At 34.2% G+C, this 27,762-nt stretch overlaps 1 protein-coding gene across 8 annotated transcripts in view; it reads right to left on the reverse strand.

Moving 5' to 3' along the window:
• The window catches only part of MCU (mitochondrial calcium uniporter), a 201,537-nt gene that overhangs the window by 4,859 nt on the left and 168,916 nt on the right, over positions 1 to 27,762 (reverse strand). For all 8 annotated transcript variants that reach the window (XM_072971342.1, XM_072971341.1, XM_072971339.1 and 5 more), the window contains 4 exons: positions 12,995 to 13,165; positions 11,749 to 11,853; positions 3,784 to 3,944; positions 2,122 to 2,325 (listed from right to left, as the gene is read on the reverse strand). In XM_072971342.1, the coding sequence (XP_072827443.1) occupies positions 2,122 to 2,325; positions 3,784 to 3,944; positions 11,749 to 11,853; positions 12,995 to 13,165 (641 nt within the window). The remainder of the gene's footprint in view (positions 1 to 2,121; positions 2,326 to 3,783; positions 3,945 to 11,748; positions 11,854 to 12,994; positions 13,166 to 27,762) is intronic.

A 27,762-nucleotide genomic window follows, 5' to 3' on the forward strand; every position in this document is an offset into this window, starting at 1 on the left:
AGCGATCTCATATGGTATTTTTCTTTCTCTTTCTGGCTTACTTCACTTAGAATGACATTCTCTAGGAGCTGCTTCTTTCTTTTTTCTTTTTAATTCAAAAGCTTTTTTTCTAAAACATTTTTTATTGAGTTATAGTCATTTTACAATGTTGTGTCAAATTCCAGTACAGAGCACAATTTTTCAGTTATACATGAAAATAAAAATTGAAAAAAATCCTCAATGCCTTGTCTCAAAAGATACCATAATCTAGTAGAGTGGGGAAAAAAAAACACTAAACATGAATAATTATAATACAAGATAACATAGGATGAGTGAAAATGAGAGGCGCAATGTGCTATAGGAATTCAGAAGAGGGAGAGATCAAAGTTGGCTGTAGGGAACTGGTCAAAGGTTCATAAAAAATAAGCATTTAAGTAAACCTTGAAATATGATAGGTAGAGATCAATAGGGAAAAACCTCCCCAGTTAATAGGATGATGTAAAGTAAGGAACAAAGTGGTGGAAAACTCAGGATATTTTGGGGAAGTAAAGAGTATACAGTCAACCCTTGAACGATACAGTTTTGAACTGAACAAGTCCATTTATATGCAGGTTTTTCCCAACAATAGACACTACAGCGCTACGTGATCCACAACTGGATGAATCCCCGGATGCCGAACTGAGGATAAAGACAAACCCCAGATACAGAGGAATCACAGATACAGAGGGCCGACTATAAATCACATGTGGATTTTTGACTTTGAAGAGGGTTGACTCCCCTAATCCCTACTGTTCAAGGGTCAGTTGCAATTTGATGTGTTTAAAACACAGGGGAGCTGAGAGACATTTGGAAAAGATGGCAACCAATAATGAGTGTCAGGCTAAGGAGTCTGGACTTCAATTAATAGATAAAAAGAACCCATTAAAGGGGTATATGAGGGAGAGGGTAGAGGAAGAGAGAAAGAAACACAGACAGACAGACAGACAGACATATGCAAGCCATGCCCAGAGCTGTGATTAGATAAGACTGATCTGGCTCTCAGCTCTGTTTACACAGTGTGATGAACATGAGGCAGGCACGGGATTAGGTGCTGGAGACTCTGGGCAAACAATAGCTGAACACGGACAGTTTACCGTCTCTTCTCTATCAGATGTATTTGGGGGGCCCAGAAAGGTTCAATAGTATCCTTGGGCTTTCATTTTCCCACACAAAAATAGGCCTATGACCACTGGTCTAACAACAGAAACAAAATGCCTTTTCAACAGCAGCCATATGAAAATATAAGAGAAGCAACTCCCAGCTTTCTTCTGATACCTAAGAAAATAGAAAAGCTTTCTCATATGTCTCAGCTATTTCAAATGTTTTTTATTCAAGGGAGCCTGGATCTGTGGCTGTTATCACAATAATAAATAAGAGATAATAAATCCCTCGTACTTTCGAAAGTGACACTATGGATTTCCAAGCTACTAAAAAAAATAGCACTAGCAATAAAGGTTAGGTGTAGGTGCTGATACTTAATATCTGAGCCTTGGTTGATAAAGAACAGAACAGTGACTAGATATCTAATTTTTACCTCTCTTCCACAAAGTAAAAACAGCAACAACAAACACCTATACTCTTAACGTATTTAGAAGTAGCCCAGAGTTTAGTTTAACTATTTGATTAGTTACCACCAATTCTCCATTCCAAATATTCAATAAAAATAAAAAGGTTGGGACTACCTCATCTGACTGCTCAATTAATCACACAGCACATAACAAGCCAAGCCAACTGAGCTGAACAAGTTATCCTATAGCTGACCACTCTTCTCCTTTGCCTTCTTATCCTTAACATCTTATGGTAATATTTTTATGAATTTAATGGTTTATATGGATTTCCTAACAGTCTGTTTGCTCCATAGGGGCCAAAGTCATGTCTTATATCTTATTTCTCTGTCTCTAACACCTAGAATAATGCCTGATACATAATTAGCATTCACATCCATGTGCACGCACACACGTGTATATGTGTGTGTGTATAAAGGACAAATGAATAACTTAAAGGGGACTGGCCCTAGAAAGAATACGAGAGAAAAGAGAACTACTTTGATAACCAACATTTCACTTCCACCTCATGGAAAGTTACTTGAAGAGGAACTCTTACCTGGCGTGTCATTACAAAATATGCATACATTGCCATGGCACTTCCATATGTGATGAAGTAGGTGACTGGCTCCATGATGTCCCAAGAATATTCCCACCAGGTAAGCCGGGCCAAAATGCCAAACTGTGTGGCCATGTAGGCAAGTCCACCCCATAGCACCAAAGTGGTCCTCTTCTCAGCTTTTCTGCTAATCTCAATTCGTACCTATAGGGCACATATGATTGGTCAACGATAAGGCATTTTGACACAGAGCCAATTTTAAACTCTTATCTAAACTGTTCTATGTTCACTAAAGAAACAGGGCTCATAATCAAGATGCAAGTTAGTCTCAATTCTGGTAAATATAGTTGTCTTCCTAAATAGTATCTGTAGTTTTCACTGAATAATATTTTATAGGAATAACACTTTTTGTATGTTTTTTGTTTCACCCTCTAAGTGGCTAAAAATATGGTGAAATTATGGGAGTGAATACATTAGTTTCAACACTTCTCTGTCCAAGTACAAGATTATTTTCTTTGAAAGAGGGAAATGAAAACATGCCAACGTTCTCTCGGTGTAGCATACAAGATTTAATCTATTGTCAGTTTTTATTTAAAGGGTCTACTGGAGGCAAAGCAGCACAGTGAGTCAGAACATGGAATCTGGATTAAGAACTGCTCAGTTCAGGCCCTGACCCACATCACCGTAACATCATTAGTGAGTTGTTCTGAGGATTAAATAAGAGAATACAGGTAAAATACTTAGGACAATTCCTGGCCTACAGTAAATATTCAATAAAGGATGGTAATTATTTTTCTATAGCTGGTACATTAAAAGAGGCTTCACCTTTTGAAAACACCAAATTTAAATCTCATCCACCTTCACAACAGCTCCTCAAATTTATCACATTTCTAGTGGTTTTAAATTTAATGAGAACAACTGTGAGATACATGTTCATTACTTTTAAAGAAATCAGAAAAAGCACAATAGTAAGAGTATTTGTTTCCCTCTTTGATCTTTAATACAATCTAGTTTCCTAAAATGGAAATACTTGTATTATCATTAAAAAATAAGGATGACACATGTTCTCTGTAAAACATTCAGAAAAGTGTGATGAAAAAAATCAATCATACTCCTACCAGTCTACTAGCATTTTGGAATATGTTCCTTAAGATTTTTTTTCTTTGAATATACATATATGTATGTGTGTGTGTGTATGGCCATATGCATAATGCATTTAAAAACTGGATCACAGGACGCACTAATATGCACAGTTTTATAAGTTATTTTTCATAAAATATCATGAAGAGCTTTCAACAGCATACTAGATCTACATGATTGTTTTTAACAGGTGCATAATATTCCATATAATATCAATTCTTAACTTGGCTAAAATCATTATCCACTACACTCAAAACCATTCTTGATCAGCAATTCCAATTTTGTTGTAAAGGTGGTAAGTCCGGTTAAGGGCAGTACATGTAGATCTCAAGGCTTCAGACAATTCTTTTTTAAGTCCTTTCTTAGCTTTAATTGGGACTTTTTATGATTCTGTTCCCAAAACTAGTGGACTAGCTTGATTGATAACTCAATCACATAAAACTTGGAGGGGAAAAAAAGCAAACATATATGCTCTGGAAAAAAATACCAGTGAAGAGAAAAGCATGAAATCTGAATCTGCACCTTTTCCAGGGGCGCCAGTTGTTCTTTGAGATCTTCTAATCTTTCGATAAGCTCCCTTTCCTTGTTTAACTGGTGCTGCTCAATGCACAAGGTGGTGTATAGCTGCTGGACCAGTGTTTTTACATCATTCAGAGTTGCTGCATTTTCATGGCTTAAGAGGTCTGAAAGAAAGGGGTTATTTTTTTTTTTAAATGCATGCTTAAATGAAGACTTGTTATTCCTAGGGTTATTATACAGTGATAAGAACAAGGCAGGTTCATCCACTAAAGGGATTTCACTTTCAGTGTTAAAATGAAGGAAAGGAATAGTTCTTTTTTAAAAAGGAGTCTATAAATCCTAGACAGTAAATTCATATTTGGACAACTTGAAAAATTTGAAGCCAACATCCACCATTATATTCTTGGAAGTCTAAATGTTACAAACGAGGCTACAAATAATAATCTTCATTAGATAGAGACAAGAAATTTTAAGGTGATAGGTTAAAAACTAGTAGAGAGGTTCAGAATCAATCTGATTATGATGCTTATTAAAATGCTGATCTATACTTTATCTATGGTCTTATCATTTTAATTGGTCATTATTTTTCCTTCAGTAACTAACACCTGAGGGGAAAAATACAGTGTTTCAAATTTGTAAATACAAAGGTATAAATAAAAATATCACTATCCTAATAATCTTAGCCCCCATACACCTTCCCCCTAGCAAACAACTTTTATTTGTTATTGTTGGGGAAAGACATGAAATAATGTATGGGTCTCAATCTCAAGCTCTAAAGGGCATGAAGTTATGATAATGAAAACATAAAAGATTAAATAATTCTTTGATTCAATATCCTCTTCTGTGAGTAGCATGTGTTTCCAGAAATCTTAAAATTATATTTCAAGAATTTAATAAAAAGTCAGCTGATCTCAGCTGTCAAAGAATTAAAAAAAAAAAAAAGAACCAGAAGGAAAGCTTTTGTTTCAGAATCTTATTAGCCTTAAATGTGACATTTTGTTAGTTATAGCAGAAGGTCAGCCTTTGTCTAAACTGAAATAAGCCAGTCAGAATTAGTCATGCATGTATTTCAAATATTCTTCAAGGATGTCCTTTAGCACAACTATCACGGAAATTCAATCAATAAAAAAATTCAAATGAGGGTAGCAAATTGGATTAGAGAAGAGCTGATATAGTAAAATGGGCTATAACACCTGGTGTAGTGTCTGGTACGCTTCAGTGAACGTGTGCTGCATTAATGGGAACAGATAAAAGCAAGAATGCTTTGAGTTCTAGAAGCCACCTATGTCAACAGGGTCTGCTTTGACCTGAAGTTGCAGCTTACACTCACCTGCGGTTCTACACTTTCTGAAGTTACAAAAAGAGAAAACTGTGCTCTAGAATGTCACAGGGAAGTGGTTGAGTCCACGCCTCCTGACCCCAAGGCATACAACTGAGTTATGATTCTTCTATCGTACCAAAATTAATATTTCTCCTATAAGCTCAATCCCCTTTCAAAAAGACATTTTTTAAGGTAGGTATAAATCATTTATGGTTAAGAAAATCCTCTCACATATATTATTCCATGACATCATGAGTAAGCTTGGGGCCACAATTTAGAAATGAGGAATCTGAGTCCTAGAGAGAGATTAACAAACATTTTTGTACTAGGTACTGATCTAGTCACCACAGAGGGGAAAATATATCAAATATGAGATGGTTCCTCTCTTTAATAAGGTCTAATAATGATATTCACAAAGTTGCAGTGCTAGGAGAAAGTGGGAAAAGATCTCCAACTGGTAGCCCAACGACTTTCCCATTTTATGCTCTTTCTTTTTCCAATTTCACTTTCAATACCGTAGTTATACTGTTTTGCTTAGAAGTCCAAGTAGGGAGAAAGGGAAGGAGGAAAGGAGGAAAGAAGGAAGGAGACAAGCTAGCAAGCAAGCAAACTAAAGAGACTCTGTCCTCTTCCTTTTCCTAATGAAGCATGCCCATGTTAATTATCAAATATGTATGGACAAAAAAAAAAAACAATGTATGGACAATCGTAACCTGAAAATCTATAAAATCTGAAATCAGGCTTGGCATTTGTTTTACAAAAAAGTAAGTTTCTATTAGAACAGCAATCATTGAAGACTTGTTAGTTTAAAAATTAATATTCATATTATGGATTCTGCTGTGAAGGAAATTTATGTTTTATATCAATCTTTTCTTTTATGGTTTCTTTTTTTATGTTATAGTTAGAAAGCTATTTGTCACTCCAAGGTTGTAAAAATACTTCTTTTACTTTTTTTTTTTATTGCTTTAAGTATTTCTTTTTCTTCTTTAAAATTTAAGTTTTTGATCCACACACCCTGTGACACACAGCATTTCCACTTCTAGGTATTTTTTTTTCCCACATATACACTCATATACTTCCTAAGTGATACACATTCAATATGATTCAATGCTGCAATATATAACCCAAAATTAAAACATAAAAATCCATGATAAATTATAAAATATGCAGTTGAATGATGATGCACAGTCATACAATGTAATACATAGCAGCTGTGAAAAAGAAAGGAATTCTTTTTTTTTTAACATTTTTTTTTACTGAGTTAGGAATGAGGAATTCTTGATGTACTGGTATGTTAAGATTCTCAGAATACAATGTTAGGTAAGAAAAGGAGTTTGGTGGTTTTACATCTTGTCATCTAGCTACATTGGAATTATGTTTCCCAAAATACCCAAATTCCCTGGATGGTTCTGAATTAGAGTATGGTTCTGAATTATATTTAACCAAAAGTGAAAATCAAGTGATATTTTGGCAGGTAGAAGAAGTGAAGCAGAAGCCATTACGCTCTGAAGGTTGTGAACAGTGAGAGCCAGATGCAGAGGTGCCTGCAGAGGCCAGCGTGCGCCTGCTCTCCTCTGCTCTGCACCCAGCTCTTTTCTCTAACTGCCATCTCTGATGATTAACAGCAAACAGCAAATCCACGCCCACAGCCAGATACAGCCTTTTAGAGCGGTGCTATCCAAACCAGTAACCGCTTGCTGTGTGTGACTATTTAAATTTAAATGAAATAAAATGAAATAAAATTTAAAATTCAGTTTCTCAGTCACACTAGCTATATTTCAAGAACTCAACAGGCACATGTGACTGATGGCTACCATACTGGACAGTGCGTAAATGGAACATTTTCATTATCACAGAAAGTTCTATTTGATAACACTGTCCTATAGATTTCTCTACCAGCCCGCTTTTGCTAATTCTCCTTATCCTAATAGTTGAACACCCCTTAATTTCCAGGTTCCCCGCAAGCTTTGATTTGTCCACTTCAAAACTCTTAACTGTTCTCTGATCGTCCAAGCTCCCCTTTTCAGACTCTCACTTCTTCAGCTTCATCTACAACTGTACAAAATTGCATTCCTATAATAAATCTCTTCCTCTGCATTATTCATGTGGTTCTGCATCCCCAGTTGAATCCTGAATGATATAAACAATATGTATGATATGCTATTATTTGCATAAACAAGGAAAAAAGATTATGTATTCATATCTGCTTATGAATGCACCGACGATCTCTGATAAGAAACATAAGAAACTGAGAACTTGGTAAGAGGAGAAAAGGGTGGCTGTGGAATAGGGATGAAAAAACTTTTCACATACCTTCTTTAACATCGGGAGTTGAAACTTTTGAATGTATTATCTATTCAAAACAAATAAAATTTAATGTGCAACAGCATACCTTCAAAAAGCAATGAAAAGACTGTAAAATGATAATTCCCAGGAGATTAATCTCACAGATGTTCAATTCTAGATCTGGTTGAACACAGAGTTGTTATCTTTCTGATCAGGCTTCAGTAAAGCCCTAGGAAACTCAAGGGAGTCAGCTTTATTTTGTTAGATTTTCTTGATAGTAAGAATACGGTTACAAGGTATTGTCGTGGTGGAGGAAAACAACCACCTCAAACCCTTGACCCTGAAAAATCTGCCTACATCTTTGGAGATTAAATTACAGAAAGAGAGAAGATAAATCTGCTAACGCCTCAACAAAAACACTTCTGGATGATTTGTGTATACTTCACTAGAAATGCAATTAAGATGTTTATTAACGTTTCTGCACATGTCATCAGTGTCAGGATAATTAACATACACAAAGACAGGGAGATGTGCAAAATAATGGAGATTTAAAAGTCTTTTCAGCTACTACAATGGTTCAGGAAGGACTTTGGCTATTTGAGTCTCTGATAAGGTATTCATTACTGTTGGTATTCGGTTTGCCCAGTCAACATTTTCTCTCAATTATTTACAACATTAAGAGAGATGCAAGGTCTCTAATATCCTCTGGATGGATAAACAGGGAAAGGAGATTAGTGGTGCCAATCAAAATGATTCTCCAAAACTTTCAACAACCAGTGATACACCATATATTCTTTTCCCAAGACTAAGAGGAAGTCAGTTAATTACAGCTTCAACATGGACTTCAACATTGCTATGGTAGCCACAAGAATGCAAGGGAACTTACAACTAGCCTTACTGCCATGACCTGCTCATTTGTTCCATTTCAGTTTTTTTCCTGCCTCTTCCCTCCAATTTTGGGGTTAGGTAAAAGGGTTGCCAGCACTTAGGGATCCATAATACCTATAACTGCCAATCCCACATAAACATCAAATGTGGCTAAATTAGATCCTATGTGAATAATCCTTCTATCCTCAGTGCCTGGGAGAAGGGTGTGAAGTTACGGTATTCTGGTGCACAATATTCATAGGGCATTTTTAGTTCGAAAGTGCTATCCATAAACAGGGAAAAGAAAAATAGGAGGGAGAAGTGAAAATTAAAGGGGGGTGGGTAAGGGATGAGTAGAAAAAATTGTGTCAAAACTTAAACTATTCTGGAAAAGTTTCCCTTCATTAACAATTTTAACTTTTATTAGATAAAACAGACTTGTTTCATCTGCTCCATGTATATATAAAATCCTAGTGTTCTTCTCATTATCTAACACACAAACCTAGTGCCTTCAATTTCTTTTCTCCATTTAGCTTTTTCACTAAAAACAGTTCCAGTGTGGGGAAGAAGAATATGCTTACTCATCTGATGATCGGCATCCCTCTCAAACACAGAAATTCAAACTGCTCTCTTACTCAGTGCAGCTGAAAAGGAGTGGTGACTTGCATGCCAGCAGTATCTTCCTCACACAGGGAGAGGAGGATAATATGATGGAAACAAAATTAAAACTTATTTTACATTTTATCAAAAGAAAAAGGTTTTCTTTACTATGTTTTAAAAGTTGAGGAAGAAGTTTAAAACAGTATTATCTCAGCTTCTGTGAAAAATGGTATATAATGACACAATCTTTCATTGGCTAATAAGAACAGAGTTGAGAGAGCTTTGATGTGTGACTTTAAATATTAAAATAGTCTTTTAAAATTCTAAACTAATGCTGTTATTGAAGTTACCAAATTTCACACTTCAATTTACAATTATTCCTTGAATTAGGCTTTTGACCCTTGAAAATGTCACATTCTAATTGACTTATAGGAAAAGTAGGTAGATGTTCTACAATTCTGAGATACAAATAAAGCAAAGAGCTGTTAGGCTGCCGAACTGACTACTAGAGAATCAAATATAATTTCTCCCCTTTCCAGTTTCTATCTTTGCTTTCTTTATTCAACTTGAGAATAATCCTATTTAAAAAACTTAAACATTATTTTGTTTTAAAAACATAGTATTAGACAAGATGGCTGGAATTACTCATTGATTAAAATATCTGTAGTTTTGACAACATAATAGATCAAAGCTCAAATCTTTACTTTCCTGATTGTTGTACTTTATATAAAAATGTATTAGTCCACTTTTATTATTTTATTAAAACAACAGAAAACCTAAATAGAATGAACTCTGTTGGTAATTCACACACACAAAAAAACCCTGAGTATAATCCTCTCAAGGTTTATCCATGTTGTTGCAGGTGGCTGGATTTTCTTCTTTCTCATGAGTGAGTAATATTCCATTGTATACTACATCTTCTTTATCTATTCATCTGTAGATAAACACCTAGGTTGTTTCCAGTCTTGACTACTGTGAGTAAAGCTACCAAGAACATGGGAGTGTAGATATCTCTTTGAGATCCTAATTTCATTTTCTGTGGATATATACTCTGAAGTGGGATTACTGGATCATGTGGTAGTTCTATGTTGGTAGAAGAGTGAGTATCAATTTTCCAATTAAAAGATGAATAAGTCTTGGTAATCTAAGGTACAGCATGGTGACTACAGTTAACAAAAATAATATATACTTTAAAGTGGCTAAGACAGTAGTTATCAAAAAGAAATGGCACTTGTGCAAAGTGATGGAGGTGTTAACCTTAAATTCTGTTGTGGTAATCACTTCTCAACATATTAATATATCAAAACATCACATTGTACACCTTAAACTTACACAATGTTACATGTCAATTATATATCAATAAACCTGGAAAAAACTAAAGAGCAAATTTAAAGAACAACAACAAAAAATTGAGTAAAATAAGGCCTGTACATCTGTTACTTTAAAGAGAACTTCTGGTCCAAGAATCACAGAACAGGAGAAAAGCATATTACCATAGCTAATGTATAGTTAACAATCACTGGTCTACAAGATCAGTTATTCTAACTTAATAAAATCTGAATCAGCAATGTCTTATTATTTAAAAGATACTTTAACTCATTTAATTCACTCAGTGTAGAATGACTACCTAAGACAATGGGGTATACAAAGTCACAGTGCCTTCCTCTGAGCCTTTGAAAAGAAACAAGAATTCAGAGAAGAGTAGTCATGTCTGGTTGGCTGGAAATCAGAGAAAGGAAGAAGAGGATCATGAAAGGCTTCATGGAAGAGATGACACTGATGATTTTGACAGGAGGAAACAGGAGATTAGGAAGAAAGGAAAAAGGCATCTTACTCAAAGGAAAGGTGAGCAAACACTGACATGGCAAAGAATGGGGCATAGCTCTTGAAAGAGAAAAGAACACAGGATGGAGGAAAAGTAAGCATCATTTCATAAGGAAAGAGAAACATTTTAAAGGTAGATGTGGACCAGATTTTGGAGGCATTCAATACTTAGGCTTTTACTTAGAACTGTATCTACATTAGATAGACACAATTCTCAAAAGCAGAATGGAAAAGAACGAATGTCCTAGGAGGCTGATGGAGGAAGTGGTGGTTGTAGGAGAATTAACAACAGCAGCAAGTGATAATGAAGATCAAGAGCAAAGAGAGAAAAATGACCAAAAAAAGATATAATTCAAAATGCTATTTTAGAAGGTTATTTAATAGCATCAGTACTGTGCAAAGCCATACTGGAGCCTGGGGTGAAAAAAAAAAATCTGTAGTACAGATTCTGTCTTTATTTAAATGTTTGATATTTTGTTCATCATGGATTTTTAAAATTAGCTTTGGTTTTTAAAAATAGTTCATTAAAATATTATTTATCTTGATTACTAAGTTTTTGGCATCCTCTTAGAATGTGCACCTCAGGCAAACACCTCATTTTTTCACATAAAAGCATACACATGTCTTCATATAGAGAAGTTCCCAAGGACTATTATTGTACAATAATTGGCTTTCAGACTGCTGACTTTGAACCATCTAAAAAAAAGAAAGGATTAATTCCTTTTAAAATTCTTATTATAAATGTTTAAGAGGACAGAAAAGTCCATAATTTGTTTTAAAAAGATCCCCCCCAATAATGTTATTAAAATAGTATGACTTTTAGTTTACATGGAGAGAAGGAGCTTGAACTATGTAGCACATTCATTTATGTGAAACAGAGTGACAATAGCCAATTATAAAGCATTCTGGTGTCTTAAATTTCAGTCAATGTACTAGCCAAGTGCTACCTGTATGTAAAACTTGGAGTGTTCTTTGAATATTATCTGTTTCTCAAGTTTATCCAGGGAAAAACAAAGTTCTTTCCAAAAGCCCTTCCCACATTTCTGGCCTTATGAAGGTTATTTTTTTACCTCTCTTTGGTGGGCGTACGTGATATGTTAAGTCATTAATGACCAGCTTAAAGTCGTCAAGGAGGAGGAGGTCTATTCCTGTTGAAGCAGCAACTCGAACACCATCTGTGAAAAATTTAAATGTGAAAAATTTTAATCTGTCATATGTCCATAATTATTCAAGAATGGTCAGGAAGAAAAGCAATCCTCAAAATAGATTTTAAAAATTACATCTTCTCTTTTAAATTTCAGTTAATTTTTTGCTTTATCCCCAAGTTCTATGCTAAACAAAGTCATATTATCTGAAGCTTTTCGTTTTAATGGCCTCAATCTGTGAAGATTTAACAACATGCTTTTCTGGCAGAACTTTATGAACAAGTGAAATAATTATACAGATGTATAGGTGTCAGTTGGAAATCTAGGGTCACTGGGAGAGCTGCATGGATGTCTATTTGTCTATGATGGAAGTTGGTTGAGTTAAGAAAAAAACGTTTTCTAATATATGGTACTTTGCATTATAGTTCCTATTTAGTTGTCCATAATTCAGTAGGGGCAGATGCTAGGGTTGGCAAAGTACGCCAAGCTGGTCTCCCACTTATATTACAAGATGAGTTGAGAAGTAAGCATATTTAACAGTTAAACTACAGAAATGTGGCAGATTAGTAACAACTGATAAATCCAAGAGTAAATACGTACTGACTGTACTAGACTTTTATGTTTTCTGTAGGTTTAAAATTTTTCAAAGTGGAAGTGGGAAAAACGTAAGGTGCTTAAAAAATAAATAAATGAAATAGATGTCATGTCAAATGGGAATTCTTAGTGCCTTATTTTATTTTCAAATCATATATGTCTTTACTTCATAAATGTTTACGTGAAAGACATAAAAAGATCTAAAAAGAAGTCCAAATGTTTCTTATTTTCAGAGTGATAGCTCAACTACTAGAAAAGTTTATTCTATGCCTAAGGTAATGACAAAAGGTCTCAAAAATATAAAATGTGATTTACTGTTCATCTTTGCCCACGGCATTATATGTGAGGTGCTTTTGAATGAGACTCCTGCGTCTATACATTTGCTAAAACCGAACGATCATATTCTGAGAACTGGGAGAGAAATCACTCTCCCCTGACATTTGCTAAAATGAAAAAGTGTCCAAATGTGAAGAGCATGGGATTTGCAGGGGTGTGTGTGTTTTGTGTGTGTGTAGAAGCAGTTTGAGGGGAGTGGGTGGGAGGAGTGAGTGGGAATTAACAACGAAGGTGACTATACCTGGTGAATAGACGGCAACTCTATCAATTCCCCGATCCTCTTCTTGCAGTTGTCGTAAAAACACACCAACAGAGTCTGAGATAGGTTTGAGAGTGAACTGGCAGCGTTCCCGCCGGGACGGTAGCCTCACGGATATCACAGGTAACCCATTTTGATACACCACTGTCACATCTGAATGAAAAAGACCCATAATCATATGATAATTAGATTTCACTCCAAGTTAAAGCTATATTATTACTCTTCTTAAATGGGGGTCTGATATCATTAGTGTGATTTAAAATGTTTTCAAAGGTTCAAGAACATGCCCTTTAGCTTTAACTGAAAGCTACTCTGGGAACTGGCTTATGAAAGATAATATTGCTCATATAATTCACTTTTCAGAAAAAAGAAAAGATGCAAAAGGTTATTTTCTAAGTGGGTCAAGGAGCGGCTTTCCCAGGAATCTGAGGTAAAGTTCTTGGTATTGGTGAATATAAATCCTGGTCCATTTAGTAAGATTTTATTAAGTAGCCAGAGATTGCTGGGCCAGATTCCATATCCTGTGGGAGGTGGCTCTTGGGAGCCAGAGCTTTCAAGAATCCTTGGGGAATGACATCTGAAAGTACACTAATAAGTGAGGCTCTTACTCAGGGACAGTCAACTCATATTTGTAGTAAACTATTACATCTAAGGTGCTTAATAAGTAAGCATGCTTTTATATGGACATATAGACATATTAGGAAATGATCAAAATCAATACCTTTTAAGTTCTTTTAAACACTTTCCTGAGGTTAGCTAGAAGCCAAAGCTCAACTTTCGGGATTTTCTAACAGAAAGGTATTAAGGGAAACGTTACCATAAGCTACACAACTGAAAGGATTTTCTGCAACATTTCAGCACAGAATCCTTATTACCTTATTTTGCTCCTCAACAGTCTTGATTTACAGAGCCTTAGTCACTAAAACAAATGTCAGAATAACTCTTTCAAAATCACTTTCAAAGAATTTTTTATTTAATTTTGAACCAGAATTTTTTACATAAGCAACCAAGCATTTAAAGATGGTAAGTTAGCACTAGCCTGTGAAAGAAAAACAGGCTCTGGAGTTAAATCTAGGATGAAATCCTGACTCTATAACTTTGGGCATATTATATAATTTCTCTGAGCCTCCCTTTTTTCATTTATAAAATAGATTTAATCCCTAACTATAGAGTTGTTGTAAGGAATAAATAAAATAAACCATTTGAAACACTTAGCACACTGCTTTTTTATTTTTTAAGAGTCAAAAGATACATTCTATAATGTTTCTAAGGATTCATATCCCTCAAAATTGAAGAGTTGAGAGGAAATATACTTAGATGAAGGTTCTCGAGATTCCAAACGCATCAAACTTTCCATGGTTGTACATCTTATTTCCTTGTCTAATTAAAGGGGACTACAATGAATACAAAAGCCTCACACTACATTTTTTCATGATTTAAAATTTAAAAGTAACCCTTATTGAGGCACAGTTTATAAATAACAAAATACACTCTTATTGTAAATAAAACATTTGATGAGTTTTGACATAATTATCAAGACAAAGAACATTTACCACCCCACCCCCCACCCTACAATTCTCTTGATCTCCACTGCAGTTAATCTCTGGACAACCACTGACTGGATTTTTGTCACCACAGGTTACATTTAGTTTTTCTAGAGTTTATATTACTGGAATCACATAGCATGTACTCTTTTGTATCTGGCTTCTTTCTCTCAGCATCATGATTTTGAGATTCATCCATGCTGTTGCATGCTTTGTTTTTATCAATTTGTTTTTATTGCTGAGTAGTATTTCACAGCATATGGATATACCACAATATGTCCATTCATTCACATTCTGATTGACATGTTGATTCTTTCCAGTTCTGGACTACTATGAATAAACTTTTTATGATTATTTACATACAATTTTTTGTATGGACATTTTTTTTTGTGGTATACTTTTCCTCATCCTTTTAATTTTAACCTATCCATGTCTTTCAGGTGGGTTTCCTATAGACAACATATAGCTGAGTCTTGCTATTCTATCCAGTCTGACAATCTCTACCTTTTAAAGTGTGTATATAATTTACATTTAATAAATTATAAATATTGTTGTGTATAAGTCTGACATCTTGACACTTTTCTTGACCCAACTCTTTTTTTCTTTTACTTTTCTTCTATTCTTACCCTCTTTTAGATTAATTGAGTATTTTATGATTACATTTAATCTCTACTATTGGCTTATTAACTATACCTTTTCATGTTTTTAGGGGTTACTCTACAGCAAGTATTGGCAAACTTTTTCTGTAAAGGGGTAGATATTAAATACTTTAGGCTTTGTGGGTCATAGGATCTCTGTTGCAACTTCAGACTCTGCACTGTGGTGCAAAAGCAGCTATAGGCAATATGTAAACAAATGAGCATGGTTGTGTTCCAACAAACTTTATTTACAAATATAAGGAATATGCTGGATTTAGCCTGTTGGGTTTGCTGACCTATATTCAAGGGTTTACAATATACATCTTTAACTTATCACGGTTAACCTTCAAATATCATACCACTTTAGGTATAGTGTAGAGAACTTAGAATAATACACTTCCATTCCCCCTGCATTGTGCGACTGTTCTATATTTTATTTCTACACGTTATAAATCACATAATACATTATTTTTACTTTGACAACTGATTATGTATATTTTTTGACAACAGATTATATTTTAAAGAAATTTTAAAATGAAACAAAGTATCTTTTAAATTTATACACATATTTTCCTCTGGTGTTCCTGATTTTTTGGTTATTTTTGGTTCCTCATTTTCCTTTTTGCCTCAAAAGCTTCCTTAAATATTCCTTGTGCAGATATGTTGGCAATAAATTCTCTCAGCTTTGGTAAGAGTGAAAAAGTCTTTATTTCATTTTCCTTTTTGAAAGAAATTTTTTGCTGTGTAAAAAATTCTAGGTTGGCTTTTTCCCCCTTCTAGTACTTCTAAAGAACTTGTCTTCTGGTTTGCACAAAATATGATAAATTTGTATACATTCTTTTCTTTGTTCCTTTGTATGTAGTATGCCTTTTTTCCTATGGTTGCTTTTAATATTTTCTCTTTATCCTTGGTTTTTAGCAATCTGATTACAATGTTCCTTTCTATGGTTTTCTTTATTATTATTCTGCTTGGGAATTTTTAAATGTCTTATATCTGTGGGTTCACAGTTTTCAACAAATTTGGAAAACTTCTGGCCATTATTCAAATTTTTTTCTGTTCCCACCCCTCTCCTTCTGGATGTCCAATTACACTTATACTGGACCATGTGGTACTATCTCACAGGGCACTGAAGCTCCTTTCATGTATTTCAGGGGTTTTCCCCTCTCAGATTCATTCTGGATAATTGCTATGTACTTCAATGTCACTGATCTTTTCTTCTGCAGTGTCTAATCTGTTAATTCCATCTACATTGTTTTTCATTTCAGGTATATTTCTCATCTTGAAGTTACACTTTTATTTTTCTATTTTCTCTTTTTCTTTATATTATGCATATGTTTTCTTTTCTGCTCTGAATATAAAGATCACATTTGTAATAACTATTTTAAAATCCTTCCCTGTTAATCCCATCATCTCTTTCATTTCTAGGTCTGGTTCCTATTGGCTGATTTTTCTTCCCCCCTTTTCTCTAGCTTCTTCATATGTCTAGTAATTTTTGATGGGAGGTTAGACATTGTGACTTTTACATTGTTAAATGCTGGATCTTGTTGTATAGTTAAGTTACTTGCATATTAGCTTGATTCTTTCAAGTCTTTTAGGGCAGAGCTAGAGAATGCTTTATTCTAGGGTCAATTTGGCCCCATTTCCAAGTTACAATTCTTCTGGGAGTCTCTACTGAATGTTCATGTATTCAGTGATGTCTCTCCCTTTAGCTGGAGGGAGTCAAATGATTTCTACAAGTTAATCATTTTATAGCTTCTGGTAATTCCTACTTCCTTGGAAGTTGTTACAGCCTGGTCTTACAGTTTAGAATTTAGCCAAAGCCTCAAGCTGCAAGCTGAGGCAATGTAAGGTTAGTCAGTCTCATTTACCTCTCTTCTCTCAGAGATCACAGTCCCATCTTGCCTAATGTCTAATGTCTAAAAACAGTATTTTCACATATTTTTGTCTGGTGTTCTAGTTGTTGTCATCAGGGCAACAATTCCCATAGCAGCTAATCCTTTGTGGATACATGATTTGAATTGTTATATAAAAACTAAAAAGAAGCAAAGTCAGGAATCTCTACTTATTTATTTCTTCTAAAAGGGTAGTTTGAGTTTCCTAAGGAATAAAAGGCCAAAAATAGTATTATGAACTTAATACAAAGCATGTACTTTCTAAAGTTATCAATATCTAAAGATACTTGAAATTTTTTGTCATTTTGTTTTTTCATTTTTAAAAGAATCCTTGGTAATCCAGTGTTTCCTTAAAGTCAGAGACAGTAACATAAACATTCCTACCTTTTCTAAAGGCAGTAATGATAATGCGGTCATAAAATGAGGTGATTAAGTTGTCTAACTGGGGGGAGGGTTTAGCTCAAGTGGTGAAGCACATGCTTAGCATGCATGAGGTCCTGGGTTCAATCCCTGGTACCTCCACTAAAAATAAATAAATAAATAAATATTAACCGCCCCCACCCCCAAACCCCCAGAAAACAAAAACGAAACAAAACTTGTCTACTTGTTGTTTTCCCAATCCAGTCCTCTTTCTATATGTGAAAAAAAAAAAAAAAGATTCAACCGCAGATTTCAAGAAGTAGGCAGAGTTGAATTTAAGTAAAAGATAGGAATCTGTTAATCTTAAACACATCAAATATGGAAGACTGCACTAATAGATCAGTTTCACAGGTTAAGTGTTTAGGAGTTAACTGTTTTGAAATAACTGAGACAAAGTCAAGAGAGCAAACTAAGGGCTTTATCACCCAGTTTAACCTTTTCCTTTAGAGATCATGAAGCCTTTAAAAGGAATTAAATATGAAAGCTTTGAGAAATTCTGCATGGATAGAACACTTCAGAACTGACAAACTTTTATTATAATACTGCTTTTGAAATAAATCCCCAGGTCTCCTTCTTTCCCACATACTAGATTGCAATGTAAATGTCAGACTTCTTGTTTGCAACCAAAGAATAACAATTTATCAAAGTTCCTCAAGTTTAACAGTATACAAAATAGCTGTTGGTGGTAGTGAAGTCACAATGGGATTTTACAAACTAATGACAGCTGTCAGCTACTATTCTCTAAAGACACATATTCTTTTGAAGTGTAAATTGCATCAAGTGATGTTTTTGGTTGGTTTAAAAAAATCTTTTGCTTTGATTTCTATTTCAATAAATAAGAAACAATCTAAGTATGTTCCACAGCAGTGTGCTTTAAAGAAACCTAGAGATTATGGGGCATCCGATATAAATAATGAGAGACAGAATATAACAATTGACTTAGGCATAAAAACAAAAAGGCAAGGAATTTTCCAGAGTAAGAAGAGAAGTGCAAGGACAACAGACATTTGGGGTTGAAGATGTAATAAATTTAAAAAAGACTCTGCCTTTGGAGCATCAGGTACAGAAAAAGTCATATAATACAAATGCTTATTATTTAGCTAATTATTTAAAAAGAAGCTTATAAAATGCATAGTAGGAAATTTAGTTGGTGTTCAAAATAATAAGCAAAATCACTTCCAAAATATATCATTTAATGAACATGACTGTATATATCTTAAGAACTTATTATGAAAGAGAACTGGTACAATAAGGAAGCACTTTAGGGTATTTTCTGCAGAGATAATTATTGCTGAATTTTACATTACATGATAGATGATCCCAGTGGCTTATGATCTCGCCATCATATATTTCTCTTCTTTCCTTTCTCTGTAATATTTTGCATCAAGGATGTAAAATATAATAATAGAATTTTTGTGGTGGAAGGGCCAGAGAAATCATACAGACTAATGCCCATCTTCTACAGTAAGAGCAATGAAGTCCAGCAAGGTTAGGTGATGTTCCTAAGTTCCATCCATGTTGTCCCAAATGGCAAAATGGCATTCTTTTGTATGGCTGTGTAATATGCTATTGTATATACATCACCTCTTCTTTATTCATTCACCTATGGATGGACACTTAGGTTGCTATTTTCTTGGCTATTATAAATACTGCTAAAATGAACATAGGGATGCATATATCTTCTCAAGCTAGTGTTTTTGTTTTCTTTGGAAAAATACCTGAAAGTAGAATTGCTTAATCATATGGAGATTGTGTTTTTAATTTTTTGAGGAACCTCCATACTGTTTTCCACAGGGGCCATATCAATTTATATTCCCACCAATAGTGCATGAGGGCTCCCTCTCCTCAACATCCTCACCGATACTTATTATTTCTTGTCTTTTTGATAATAGCCATTCTGACAAGTGTGAGTGATATCTCATGGTAGTTTTGATTTGCATTCCCCTGATGATGAATGATATTGAGCATCTTTTCATGTGTCTGTTGGCCATCTGTATGTCTTCCTTGGAAAAAATGTCTGTTCAGGTCCTTTGCTCATTTTTAAAATCAGGTTTTTTTCTTTTTTTTTTTTATGTTGAGTTGTATAAGACAAATTTGGATACGAATCTCTTATCAGATATATCAAGATATGCAGGTATCTTCTATTCAGAAGGGTGTCTTTTCAGTTTGTTGATAGTTTTCCTTTGCTGTGCAAAAACTTTTGAGTTTGGTTTGGTCCTATTTGTTTATTTTTGCTTTTGTTTCCCTTGCCTGAGGAGACATCCAAAAAAAATTATTCCCAAGACTGATGTCAAACAGTATACTACCTATGTTTTCTTCTACGAGTTTTGTGGTTTTGGGTCTTACATTTATGTCTTTAACCCATTTTGAGTTTATTTTATACATATATTGTGAGAAAGTAGTCCATTTTGATTCTCTGACACATAGCTTTGCAGTTTCCCCAACATCATTTATAGAAGAGGCTGTCTTTTCCCCACTATATTTTTTTTGCCTCCTGTGTTATAGATGGATTGACCATGTAAGTATGGGCTTATTTCTGCTATTCTGTTCCATTGATCTATGTGTCTGTTTTTGTGCCAGGACTATACTGTCTTGATTACTGTAGCTCTGTAGTATCGTCTGAAATCAGGAACTGTGATACCTCCAGCTTCGTTCTTCTTTCTCAAGATTGTTTGGCTATTTAGGGCCTTTTGTGTTTCCATACAAAGTTTAGAATTATTTGTTCTAGTTCTACGAAAAATGCCACTGGTATTTTGATAGGGATTGCCTTGAATTTGTAGATTACCTTGGGGAGTATGATAATTTTAACAAGATTTATTCTTCTAATCCATGAGCATGGTATATCTTTCCATTCGTTCATGTCATCTTGAATTCCTTTCATTAATGTCTTATAATTTTCTGAGTATAAGTATTTATCTCCTTGGTTAGATTTACTCCTAGGTATTTTATTCTTTTTGATGCAACTGTAAATGAGATCATTTTCTTAATTTCTTTTTCTGATAGTTCATTGTTAGTGTACAGAAATTCAACAGATACAGATTTCTATATATTAATTTTGTATCCTGCAACTTTACTGAACTCATTTATTATTTCTAACAGTTTTTTTCTGAGGCATATTTTAGTTTCTGATGTAAATTTGGCCAAACTTTTTTTTTCCTTTTAGAGTTGTTTCACACTTTACTCCTTATGCCACCTGGAGTTTACTTTTGCGAGGAAAGAAATCAATCATAACAGCACCATGGATTGAATACTCTGCCCTTTCTCCTGATTTACAATGCTAATCCTATCATATGTCAAATTTCCATATATGCAAGGTTTCTCTAGTCTGATCCTACAATCCTCCCTGTACCAATACTTCACTGTTTTGATTATTATGGTTTTAAAAATGCATCTTAATATGTAGTTTAGATAAATCTCTTTTCCCCCTTCTACTCCAAATTTATCTTAGGTACCTGTATAGTTTTATTCTTTCATATAAATTTTTGAATAAGTTTATCAGTTCCTGTTGAGGTTTAAATTAGCATTGCACTGAGTTTACAAATTCATGTGGAGGAAACTGAAAATTGTTATAATGTTGTCTTCATGTTCATTAACATATTATAATTCTGCATTTATCCCTATCTTTTTTCATGTCCTTCAATAAAGTTTATTCCTCTCAATAGATGCCTTACAGATTTTATTAGTTTCATTCATAGATACCTTCAAAAAATCTATTTTTGATACTCACTTCTGTATTCATTTAATTCCAAAAGTCCATATCCTTTTTCATTAAATTATGATGTATTAGGTAAAATATAAGATTACCATTTTAATAGAATAAATTAAATATTATTTTGGTGATAGTAAGGCCCTTGCTTATACATTATGGCAAAAATATCCTGGGAGTTTACTTAAATATGTAAAATAGACAATTTAAAATTTCTTTAAATTATTCATTATATATTAAAAATGTTAAATCTCTTATGTATTATCATTTGAAGAATACTCCTTTTGAAAACCATGTAAATATTTATGTAGATAATACCTTTTCATTTCAATATAAGAAAGCCCAATTAGAGAATCATAATTTTAGTAGTTTGTGTATGTGTCTTTCTAACCTGTAGTGTAAATTAATTTAATGAAATTAACTATATATTTCATTGTGAACCTAAGGTGAATTAGCATTTGTACAATTGAATCTCTCTCTGTGGAACTATGTAAACACATTTTTGTGAAGTTATTATGAGGCTTAAATGATAAAAGTTGTGAAAATTCTTAAAGTTATAAATATTTTAACATATGGTATGATTAGTCTTATGTTAAATAGCAGTACAACCTATGTACCTTTCATTAATTCTGGTTCTTTAAAATCTGTTTATGAAAATAATTAATTTCTCACCCTCATACCTGCTTTGCATCCAGTATTTCTCACATCAGATGATGACAGTACTCAAACGAGAAACTCTGAAGTAATTATTGACTCCATCCTCTCTCTTCCCTTTCAAGAATCCAGTTAGGAAACTTCATCAATTTAACTTCTAAGTGATTTTCTCTCACTTTCACTACCAATTATTACTCAGTTTTCTAGATCAGACAGCCCCCTTTCTGGCCATTTCTTTTTGGCCTCTTTTATCAGCTTGTCCTCTTCCTTCTCCTAATTAGTAAACGTCAAGGCCTCAGGCCTGTTTTCATCCTCCTACCTCTCACTCTCAGCTTCCTTCTCTTCCACTGTCAGGGCTTCAGTTATAGGATGAAGACTCCTACCCTTCTATCTCCAGCTTGGACCTCTTTTGTGATTTCCTGACTTGTATGCCTAGGAGTCTACTCAATATCTCTACTTAGATGTTCCATAGAAACCTCAAACCTAAATAGTCCCCATTGAACTTATTTCCCTGCAAATCTTTTACTCTTTCACCATTCTTTAACCAGGTGCTTCAATCAGAAACCTGGGAAATCATCTTAACTACTCCTTTTCCCTCCCTCTCCAAATCCTTTTGATTCTACCTCTTAGATCTCTTTTGACTCTTCAGCCCTGTTACCAACACTTGATACAAGTCTATCATCTTTCTTGGACACCTTAGAAGTCACACCCTCTGAACAGCTTCTCCAGCTCTCCTCCAACCATTATACTCTCTACGTTGTCACTAGATCTAATGTAAATCCTCCAGAGCTTCCCCATTGCCTAGAGAATAATGTTCAGACTCTCTGGCACAACACATTAAGGCTTTGCATCATGTGACCCCTGCCTAACTCTTCAGGTTAAACTCTCCACTTTCCTGCATTTGATGCTCAAGAAATATCTGAACTACTTGTAGCTCGTGTCTCATTTCAGGACTTTTACATGTGTTCTTCTCTCTGCTTGGGATGATTTTACCTATATCCACCTGTTCACTCCTGTCCAACCTCCCCAACTGTCTCAGTCATCATCTTTCTTGTGGATCTGCCTACTCCTCACTTTTCGACACCAAAACTAATCGTGACTTCCTCCTCACCAGGTCTGTGAGGTATAATATATATCTTTGAATATTTGGAATAACAAAAAGCTTATCTGACTTTCAAAAAAATAATTTCTCATAAATACCAAAAGCATTTGTGCTAAGTAAAAGGTCATCTCCTTCCTTTCATACATCTACTCATCCCACTAAGAAGTAGCTATTTTACTTTGCTTTTGTAAAAATGAGATTCTGTCCTAATATAGTGTTCTACATTTTTTCTTTTTAAGAATAATGCTTTTGATGGTACTGCTATAAAGATAACTTCATTAAACCTTGATCCCTGGCCTATGTTAATTTCTGAGTGGTGAAAAGCAGGCTACACTTCTAAAGTACAGACAGCAAAGTGCAGCAGAAAAATGATGGACAGATTTCAAAACTCAAGTTCTACCACAGAAGACACCTTGAATGCAAGTGTAAGTTACTGAATATGCCTGTGTCTCAGTTTCCTCCCCTATAATGTAACAATTCTAGGATTTCACAAGGCTGCTGAGAAGATTCAGTGAGAGTATATGAAACTGCCTGCTTCAATAATTTCTTTTGCTTTCTAAAATTTAAAGTCTTAAAACCCAAAGTCTAAAATCATATAAATTCCCATCAGAAAATTTCCAATCATGTATTTAAACTGCAAGAGAACAAAAATGACTTGTTCCACTGAGAACAACAAGGGGAAAAAGAGTATAAGTTATACAAATCAATTCCATGTTCCTTGGTATTTTTGGATAATTGACTTCTTTGAGAATCTGAAGAAGGTATGGATTTCCCCCTTAGACTATTTCTTGTAAAAATTCAAATAATTTATATACAAAAAATTTTAGATACAATTAATTTTATTGCATTGGAAAATGATTTCTTTCATATTACCTGCTACGGACTGAACTGCAATCTCTCAAAATTTGTATGTTGAAGCTCTAATTCCCAATGTGACTATATGGAGATAGGGTCTTTAGGAGCTAATTAAGGTTAAAGGAGAAGATAAGGGTTGGGCCCTAATCTGATTGGGCTGTGGCTTTATAAGAAGAGTAAGTGATCTCCCCATCATGTGAGAACAATGAGAAGGTAGCCATCTGCCAGCTAGAAATAGAGGTCTTGCCAGAACTTAACCATGCTAGCACTCTGATCTTGGATTTCTAGCCTCCAAAACTATGAGAAAATATATGTATATTTTTTGTTTAAGCCACCTAGTCTATAGTTTCTTGTTATGGCAGCCTGAGCAGACTACTACATCGCCATATTTAAAAAAAAATCAGTATTTATAAAAACTGAAGCATTTTCCCTCATTTTAAACCAAAATCAATGGCCATTTTCTGTTGTTTAAAATAAATTTTAAAATTTTACAAACTAAAACAGAAACTAAACTTTAATTCTATACAAAACAACATTTCAATTACAAGGCTGCTACTGTTTGGCTTGAATAAAGAAGTCACATGATGGCCTGGTTTTTGGATATGGTGACTTGAATATCATCTTTAGTATCTAAGAAGGTTATGTCTTTCTGTTTTAATGAAAAGAAGTTGTGAAAACTCTGAGACTCGGGAAAGGTATGTGGTAACAAATATAATCACAGCTCCCACAGCTCACTTTGCCAGACGATGCTAGGTGTGTGCAAGGAACCTAAGATTTCTCTAAGACTCTTAAAATTGAATTCATATCACTCACTGTTTTGATACAGTATCACAAGTAAAAGGATTACAAATCCAAATTACAATTTTAAGGTTTCTGGGTGGAGATAATCTGCAAGGGCTCTAAGGTTTTTCTAAAGAGAAAACCCCAGAGGAACTGACAAGGCTTTCCATTCGTGACTAGCCTACAGAACAACTTCCTCCAGCAGCTAGAAAATTCACAAGGTTGTCTACTTTTGCCTACTTCAGAGCTACAGCTTGGTTAAAAAGGGCTCATGATCTTTCTACCAAATCCATAATAATGACTGTTCAGTCTTGAATTGGAATGTTATGCTCACTCATAAAGGTCCAAATATCCCCAAGTAAATCAAGTCATAACTAAACTCTTCCTTGTAATAAACTCTCTTCTCTTAAAAAGCAAAACTCCTGTCCGGAGTTTAACCTAGCAAAGGAAAAATTTCTATTGTGATTCTTTTTCTCATAAAATCTTGTTCTCAGAACAGTGACTGTTTCTGTGGTAGCAGCCAAGGCTTCTTTTAGGGCTTTTGGAAGTCTTCAATGCCATTATGTGCCAATGAAAAAAACCAATGCATAATTGCAATGGGTAGAACTCCTTTCTTCTCGGAGGCAGTACAAGCATGCATGTTGCTAAGTTTGGAAGATATGCCATCTGTTCACAGAGTACCAAAATCTTCTTTAGAGTAAAAAAAAAAATTTCTTCTGGTAGTTATTTTGGAAAAGATATTCAACACTCTTTCAAAGATGGTGATAGCCACTAATGTTAACAGCTTTTATAATTTCCATAGGAGATCACATATTCAGGATTTTTCTTTGTGTCAATATGCATATTAAGAGACAAAAACCAGAAACTAATTCTTTAGAGCAGTATCAGTAGCTTTAACAAGTTGTGTTCTGGAGGGAAATGGGAGAGTTTCCATTCCCTCAAAACCTACTTCAAAATATTGAAATGAATGATAGCAAACCTAAATGGATGACATCATCTGAGATTTGACATAAATTTACTTCTGCTCCACGCTAAGACAGTTTAAATACTGTCAGTACACCAAGCTTAAACGTCTTTCCAAGTTCACATGGCTGCTTTTCTTGGCAATGTGAAAGTCAAGCATATAGACTCTTTCAAAAAAAGGCTTTTGTGGTGAAACAAGTTCAACCATATTTTCGTATTTTCAAACTGAAACTTCTACTTCCAAAAATAATTCAAACTGTAGGACATATTTTTAAAATGGGAAAATAAAAGGGTGTTTCTGTTTTCCCTAACTTCACATTTAGGTTGGTGAGAACTCTGCCCACATTAAAATACAGGCTTTTTGTTCTATCATTTTTGGTGATTTAAAGTAGTTTCATTATGTTCTTTTTTTTTTTTTTTTTTGCTGTCAAGTTTTGAAAAGTTGGAATTAAACATAGCGGTGGGATGTTTGTGCTCTCAATATGATGATGACAATAATTACAGAGTTTTCAACTGTGTGTAAGAATGGCCATTAATAACAAAACATGATTTAAAAAAAATCTTCCCTTTCCCCAAAACTATTTTAAAATTAATAGGAAAAACTCTACATAAAAGACCCTTTACATATCAATATTAAAAAGACAATCACTTTTTTTAAATGGGCAAAAAGTTTGGGTACTTCATTAAAGAAAATATCTGAATGGTTAACAAGCACATTAAAAGATGCTCAACATCTCAGTCATCAGTGAAATGCAAATTAAAACCTCAATGAAATAATACTACAAATCCACGAGAATGTTTATAATCAAGAAGGTTGGACCATACCAAGTATTGGGGAGGATGTGGGGAAACTGGAACACTTACACATTTATGGTAGGAATGCAAAGTGGTACAATCACTTTGGAAAATAGTTCTGCAGTTGCTTAAAAAGTTATGCACACATTTAACATATGACCCAGTCATTTCACTCCTAAGTATCTTCCCAAGAGAAATGAAAACATATGTCCATACAAAGACTTACAAGCAAATGTTGACAGTGGCATTACTCTTAATAGTCCAAGATGGAAAACAATCCAAATGTCTTTCATTTGGTGAATGAATAAACAAAATGTGTATTTTGTTTATTTCTACATACTAGAATACCACTCAGCAATAAAAATGAAAAACTACAATATACACTACAATATGTATAAACCTCAAGGCAACAGGATATGTAAAAGAAGCTAGATGCAAAAGACTACATAGTGTATGAATCCATTTATATGACATTTTTAGAAAAGGTTTAACTATAGAGACAGAAAGTAGATCAGTGTTTGCCTGGGGCTTAGGGTGGTAGCAGCGATTGACTGCAGAACAGGAACAAGAGAATTTTTAGGGTGAAGGAAGTTGTCAAAAGCTGGATAAGCTGGATTGTTATGATGCTTGCACGATGATAAATGAATTTTATGGTATATAAAAAATATATATCAATAAAGTTTTTAAAAAAGTAACAGGACAAAAACCAAAGGAAAAAATTGGGGCATATATCCAGTTCCCCAAACCATCCATAGACCTTACTTAGGTTAAGAATTTATATATAGTATCTATATTTGGGTTAGTTAAACATATGATTATTTATTATTAAACAAGAATTTTCAATAACTGTTCATTACTAAAATTATCTGGCCTCAAACAATTTTTGAAGGGGAATCTTACATCTTTTGTTAACTACAAAATAAACACAACTTTCTACAATTCTTAATACAGGGCTAATCTGAGTAGCATTACATTTCTGGATAGAGAAATGAAAGCAGTCAAAAGAGACTATCTTCCTTGCTCTTACTGTAGCTCACCTACGGTGGACATGTATCCTTAAGCTATTTAAAGTTGCCATGACAACTCTGGCCATCCCCTTCTCACTCTGAAAAGTTCCATGGGTTGGATGATAAAGCATACAGTCACCCTGTCTATAGCAGAATTATTCTCATCCTTAACTTTATTAATATGAAGGGGAACCCCCGAAGGCTTTGAAGGCCTTTAAACAGGTATAAAACATACAATTATAAAAATTTCATTAGTCACTTTATAGTTGAAGATCTGGAGCACAGAGAAATTAAAATGAGAAGCCCCAAACCACATTATTTTAGACTAGGGGCCATTAACACTACCACAAACACTCTTTATAAAATAAGTTTCTGAGGAATAAGTACTATTTCT

The sequence above is a fragment of the Vicugna pacos genome, chromosome 11 (assembly GCF_048564905.1).
Source record: "Vicugna pacos chromosome 11, VicPac4, whole genome shotgun sequence".
Classification (NCBI taxonomy): domain Eukaryota; kingdom Metazoa; phylum Chordata; class Mammalia; order Artiodactyla; family Camelidae; genus Vicugna; species Vicugna pacos.